Below are 6877 nucleotides of genomic sequence, written 5' to 3' on the forward strand. Positions count from 1 at the left end.
TTCCGCAAGTACCTTCCAACAAAGAGTCACAAAGGAGGGTCAGTGGAGGAAGAGACATGGATCTAAAACAACAACACACATAGTGAAGATGAATCTTTATTCCACAGTTGACAGGAACATTCCAACAGCCAGCCATTCTCATCTAGCTCCGCTGGCTTGTGTGTGTGAGAGAGAGAGCGAGCGAGCCGGCTGGCTGGCCTTGCTAGTGTAAGGAAGATTGTTCCCGATGTTGGGGAAGTCCAGAACAAGGGGTACTCAACATGGTATCACGGTACTACACAGCTTTATGGCCCTGTCCCACGGTACGAGTTCATTCCAATAGCTCTCCCAAGTAAAAAAAATAATCAAACTCGTGGTAAGCACGGAGAATGAACGTAGCGGGTACGTCGGAGCTCAGGGACGTCTCTTAGCGGCTTGTAACGCTAACGGCAGGTACTCGGGAAGACGCGCTAACGGCAGGTAAGCACGGGAAGACTGGTGAAGATTTTTCAACATGTTGATAAATGTCCACGAGAGCCCCGAGTACCGACGAGTGGCCATTACCGTAAATCTCCAAGTTCGAATCAGGGCAAACTCGGGAGAGCTCTTGGAATGAACTCGTACCGTGGGACGGGGCCATAAAGCTGTGTAGTACCGTGATACCATGTAGAGGGTGGTATGCTCATATGTGTAGTGGAGATTAGGAATGGCATGAATTAATAAGGGTTCATCTACATTTTCTCCTCCCTTCTCTCCCCCAATTCCTTCTCTCTTTTCCTCCGCTTGCCATTACTGGAAGGAGCGCCGGGCGCCGAGCGCGACTTACCGTTCTCGGTGGGCACGTAGACATTCAGGTAGAGGCAGTCCTCGCTCTGGTCTTGGATGTAGGAGGCCACGATGTCCAGGTTGGCGGTGAACCATACGGGCAGCATGACGTCGGGCAAGATGCCGTGGATGTTTTGGGGGCAGACGGCGGCAAAGTGGGTGGCATTCCGCACTCCGGTCCAGGAGGAGGGAGACTCCGGGTGTTGGAAGCGCCTCTCGCCGGTGGGGGCCGAGGCGTAGGGAATGCCCAGGTACTGGTCGACGGGGCCCAGGATCTCGTTGGGGAGCGGGTTCCTGACCCCCCTCAGCTTGCCGTAATTGGTGGTGACCACGGGGAAGTTGTCCTGGCAGGCGAGGAGTCCCAGACGCAGCACCACGCTGGTGATCCACAGCAGGCTCTTCACCTTCAAGGACGGGCCCAGCACAAACGCCAGCCAGGGCAAGCCATTTGAGCTGGACATTGTATATGATCCACGACAGGCATGCAGTCTTGCACACAGGAGAATGGAAACACAACTTCAGGCTGAGCGGTGGAGGCAACTCTTATCTCTGGTGACAGGATAGGCATTCACAGGATCCATTTAACTCGGAGGGGAACAGATGACTCGTGCCAGGTCCCACATAGGTTACCCATCCAATCCCGCCATCACCATCTTGCCGGAAGATACTCCACTTGGGAACAACGGCAGGAGTTTGGTAACTCTGCAGTCCAGGCAACAACCAAGTCTCGAGCTGAAAACACAACAAACACAGTCGAAGTTCAAGACACGACAAGGGAAAGCAGCATAGAGTCTTACAGCATGAAAACAGGCCCTTCGGCCCAACTTGCCCATGCCAACCCACCTGCCCACATCTATACTAGTCCCATCTGCCTGCGTTTGGCCCATATCCCTCCAAACCTGTCCTATCCATGTATTTTAAAATATTGTGATAATACCTGCCTCAATTACCTCCTCTGGCAGCTCGTTCTACATAAACACCGCCCACTGTGTGAAAATAATTTGCCCTCTGGTTTCTATTTAATCTACCCCCCCCCTCCGAGTCCCCTACTCTGGGTAAAAGATTTTGAAGAAGGGTTTCGGCCTGAAACGTTGCCTATTTCCTTCGCTCCATAGATGCTGCTGCACCCGCTGAGTTTCTCCAGCATTTTTGTCTACCAAAAGATCTACCCAATCTATTCTTCTCATGGTCTCGTACGCCTCGATTTGATTACTCCATTTCTCCAAGGAATAAAGTTCATAAGGTGTAGGTGCAGATTTAGGCCATTCGGCCCATCAAGTCTACTGCACCATTCAATCGTGGCTGAATAAAGTCCGAGCCTCCTCAGGTACAGAGCGCACAGTGGTGCAGCAGGAGAGTTAGAAAGTATAAAGTATCCTTTATTGTCATTCAAGCTTTTAGTTTGAACGAAATTGCGTACCTTGCAGCCATGACAGAGAATAAAATAACAGAACACACACTTAACACAAATTTAACATCCACCACAGTGAGTCTACCAGGCACCTCCTCACTGTGGTGGAGGCAAAAATATTAAAGTCCTTGTCTCTTCCCTCCTTGTTCTCCCTCTGCGTTGAGGTGATCCAGGCTTACGATATTGGGGCCCCGCCAGGTGATGGTAAGCCCCGCAGCTGAATCCGAGCTCCGCAAACGGGCCACTTATAGGGTTCCAAGTTCGATCCTATCTTGGGGTGTTTGTCTGTGTGGTGTTTGTACGTTCTCCTCGTGAACTACGTGGGTTTTCTCCGAGATCACCCCAAAGACGTACAGGTTTGTAGTTTAATCAGCTTGGTATGAATGTAAAATTGTCCCTAGTGTGTGTAGGATAGTGTTTAATGTCGGCGAGGTCACATTGGGCTGAAGGGCAGAAGGGCCTGTTTCCGTGCTATATCTCTAAAAAGCTAAAAACTAAAACCCCTCCCTACAGCTCATGCCCTCGAGTCCTGGCAACTTCCTCGTATATCTTCCCTGCACTCCTTCCAGCTTGGCAACATCTATTCTTGACAACACAGTTTAAGGATAAGGGGGAAATCTTTTAGGACCGAGATGAGAAAATCATTTTTTTTTACACAGAGAGTGGTGAATCTGTGGAATTCTCTGCCACAGAAGGTAGTTGAGGCCACAGTTCATTGGCTATATTTAAGAGGGAGTTAGATGTGACCCTTGTGGCTAAAGGGATCAGGGGGTATGGAGCGAAGGCAGGTACAGGATACTGAGTTGGATGATCAGCCATGATCATATTGAATGGCGGTGCAGGCTCGAAGGGCCGAATGGCCTACTCCTGCAGCTATTTTCTATATTTCTATTGTGTGCAGGAAGGAACTGCAGGTGCTGGTTTAAACTGAAGATGTTTACTAAAATGCTGGAGTAACTCAGGGGGACAGGCAGCATCTCCGGAGAGAAGGAATGGGTGACGTTTCAGGTCGAGACCCTTCTTGCGTCTGAAGGATTCAGTCCCATTCCTTCTCCCCAGAGATGCTGCCTGTCCCACTGAGTTACTCCAGCTTTGTGTAAAGATCTTTTCTGTAACAGGGTGATCAAAACTGAAACAAATGGAATATACTATGGACATGCTGGTCCAAGTTACCAACACATAGTATATAGGTTGAATAAGTTAGGTCTTTATTCTCTGGAGCGCAGAAGGTTAAGGGGGGACCTGATAGAGGTCTTTAAAATGATGAGAGGGATAGACAGAGTTGATGTGGACAAGCTTTTCCCTTTGAGAATAGGGAAGATTCAAACAAGAGGACATGACTTCAGAATTAAGGGACAGAAGTTTAGGGGTACAGGTGCACAACCTTTCATCCGGTGTTCCAGAAACCGAAAAACTCCGAAAACCGGCCATTTTTTCCAGATGTCGTCTGCGCACCAAAGCTCGCGTTTGGCGCCAAACTTGACCCAAAACGACCCACGGTCAACCCAGGTCTGTACTACTGTAGCGGCTGCCTCCTCCCTGGAGACCGGGAGACGCTTAAACATCTGTAAATCATTGCTTAAATGTTAGTCAGTTAGTTTGGAGGGCTTTTATGTGAAGGGGGTGAAGGGGTAAACTTTAATTCTTAGTCCCCTACCTGGTCGGAGAGGCGGGGAGCGGTCAATGCCTTACCGGGTCGCTGTGCAGTAAGCTCCGCAGCGCTGTGGCCGGTGGGGCCGCGGGCGGCGCCGGTTGTAGCTCCGACCCCGGCAACTCTACCCCTGGCTGCGAGGCGCTCCAAATCCAGCGCGGCCCGCGGCCGGACGCCCCAGCTCCGCGAATGTCGGGAGTCGGCGGCGTCGCAGCGCTGGGATACCAGCGGGGTGCGGGCAATGCCTTACCGGGTCGCCGTGCGGCAAGCTCCGGAGCACTGTGGCCGCCGACACACAACATCGCGGAGCGTCGCTGGATTTGGAGCCGCGCAGCCAGGAGTAGAGTTGCCGGGGTCGGAGCTCCAACCGGCGCCGCCCGCGGCCGGACGGAGCCCCCAGCTCCGCGGCTCCAAATCCAGCGACGCTCCGCGAATGTTGGAAGAAGGCGGCCACAGCGTTCCGGAGCTTGCCGCACGGCGACCCGGTAAGGCATTGCCCACTCCCCGCTGGTATCCCAGCGCTGCGATGCCGCCGACTCCCGACATTCTCGGAGCTGGGACGTCCGGCCGCGGGCCGCGCTGGATTTGGAGCGCCTCGCAGCCAGGGGTAGAGTTGCCGGGGTCGGAGCTACAACCGGCGCCGCCCGCGGCCGGACGGAGCCCCCAGCTCCGCGAGGTTGGGAGTCGCCGACCAGGTAGGTAGGGGACTAAGAATTAAAGTTTCCCCCTTCACCCCTACACCACCACCACCACAGAGTTGATGTGGATAAGCTTTTCGCTTTGAGAATAGGAAAGATTCAAACAAGAGGACATGACTTCAGAATTAAGGAACAGAAGTTTAGGGGTAACATGAGGGGGAACTTCTTTACTCAGAGAGTGGTGGCGGTGTGGAATGAGCTTCCAGTGAAGGTGGGGAAGGCAGGTTCGATTTTATCATTTAAAAATAAATTGGATAGGCATATGGATGAGAAGGGAATGGAGGGTTATGGTCTGAGTGCAGGTAGATGGGACTAGGTGAGAGTAAGTGTTCGGCACGGACTGGAAGGGCCGAGATGGCCTGTTTCCGTGCTGTAATTGTTATATGGTTATATGACTTTACCTTGCACTAAATGTGGATTAAAGGGCCAGTCCCACTTGGGCATAATTTGCGCATCATTTACGCGACATAATTTACATGTCATGATGCACACGTGATGCGTGCATGGCGTGCATTACGTGCGCATGGTGTGTGGGGAGGCACGGTCGCACGCAGCACCCCAGGATTTAGGGATTCACAAAATCTTCGCGTGACACACAAATGACGCCCAATCCACAGATTCACCACCCTCTGACAAAAGAAATTCCCCCTCATCTCCTTCCCAAAGGATCGTCCTTTAATTCTGAGGCTGTGGCCTCTGGTCCTAGATTCTCCAACACTGAGGAAACATCCTCTCCACATCCACTCTATCCAGGCCTTTCACTATTCGGTATATTTCATTGAGGTCCTCCCCTCATCCTTCTAAACTCCAGCGAGTATAGACAAGGCACCGTCAAACACACATCATATGTAAACGCAATCACCCCCGGGATAATTCTCGTAAACCTCCTCTGGAACCCTCTCCAGAGCCAGCACATCCTTCCTCAGATATTTATTCCCAAAACCTGCGCACACAACTACACTGGCCAGCATCTTATAAAGCCGCAACATTACAACCCTGTTTTTATATTCTAGTCCTCTCAAAATAAATGCTAACGCTGCTGTATTCTCTCTAGTAGCTCACAATCCTTGATATAACTCAGAGATACTCCTGCTGTGATCTAGCCAGGGTTTTATTGAAGCTTTCATTGATTCTTCAGCCCTTGTGTCCTCATCTTCTGGTGAAAAGTCACAACAGTTTGTTTGAATGTTTGCATTAAGTGACAGCCATTGTAAATCAGTTGGCTGACCTATAAAACGTGCGTTAAAGTCAAGGGCCTGTCCCACCAGCATGTGACTCCAAGCGGCGAGCGTGACCTAACGTGGTCGCTTGAGCCGTACGGCCTCGCGGGGCCGGTCCCACTTCGATCGCCGGAGCCGTATAGAGTTGTGCGGAGTTTTGTCTACCCTATAACTTCAAACCTGTCTTATCCATTGTCAGCTTCACCTTGAACCTATGTCCTCTGGTCCTCGATTTCCCTACTCTGGGTAAAGGACTCTCATGATTTTGTACACCTCTATAAGATCACCCCTCATCCTCCTGCGCTCCATGGAATGGAGACCCAGCCTACTCAACCTCTCCCTATAGCTCACACCCTCTAGTCCTGGCAACATCCTCGTAAATCTTCTCTGAACCCTTTCAAGCTTGACGACATTTTTCCCATAACATGGGCGCCCACAACTGAACACAATAATCTAAATGCGGTCTCACCAATCTCTTATACAACTGCAACATGACCTCCCAACTTCTATACTGAATACTCTGATAGGAAAGGTTTGAAGGGATATGGGCCAAACGCGGGCATATAGGACGAATGTAGATCGACACCTTGGTCAACATGGATGAATTAGGCCAAGGGCCCAGTTTCCTTGCTGTGCGACACCGTAAATGTATAAATATTTATCACCAGTCAGCATCAAACCCAAATCTAGGTCATAGCTGTTCCATTGTGTATCCTACTCATTCTACCCCAGTCTCCTATTGGTTTAGTTTAGTTTCATTTGGCGAAACACAGCGTGGAAACAGGCCCTACGTTCCACAGAGTCTACGCTGGCCAGCGATCACCCATACACGAGTTCTATCCTACACCCACTAGGGGCAATTTACAGAAAGAAGCCAATTAACCTACAAACCTGCACGTCTTTGTAGTGTGGGAGGAAACCGGAGCACCCGGAGAAAACCCACGCAGGTCACGGGGAGGCGGTAGGCGGCGTGACTATCGTCAGCAGCGGCCTCTGCAGCCCGTCCGCGTTTTTATTATTTTTTGTCTATGTTTATATGTAGTTTTTGTTATTTTTTGTTGGGGTGTGTGTGTGGGGGAGGGAGGGGGTAACT

At 51.0% G+C, this 6877-nt stretch overlaps 1 protein-coding gene across 2 annotated transcripts in view; it reads right to left on the bottom strand.

Annotated features, from left to right (window-relative positions):
• nlgn4xa (neuroligin 4 X-linked a) overlaps positions 1-1735 on the bottom strand; it is a 193658-nt gene extending 191923 nt beyond the window's left edge. For both annotated transcript variants that reach the window (XM_055665954.1, XM_055665953.1), the window contains exon 1: positions 806-1735. In XM_055665954.1, the coding sequence (XP_055521929.1) occupies positions 806-1265 (460 nt within the window). In that variant the 5' untranslated portion in view covers positions 1266-1735. The remainder of the gene's footprint in view (positions 1-805) is intronic.
• Between the last annotated feature and the right edge of the window lie 5142 nt (positions 1736-6877).

The sequence above is a fragment of the Leucoraja erinacea genome, unplaced genomic scaffold, assembly GCF_028641065.1.
Source record: "Leucoraja erinacea ecotype New England unplaced genomic scaffold, Leri_hhj_1 Leri_164S, whole genome shotgun sequence".
NCBI classification, from domain to species: Eukaryota; Metazoa; Chordata; class Chondrichthyes; order Rajiformes; family Rajidae; genus Leucoraja; species Leucoraja erinaceus.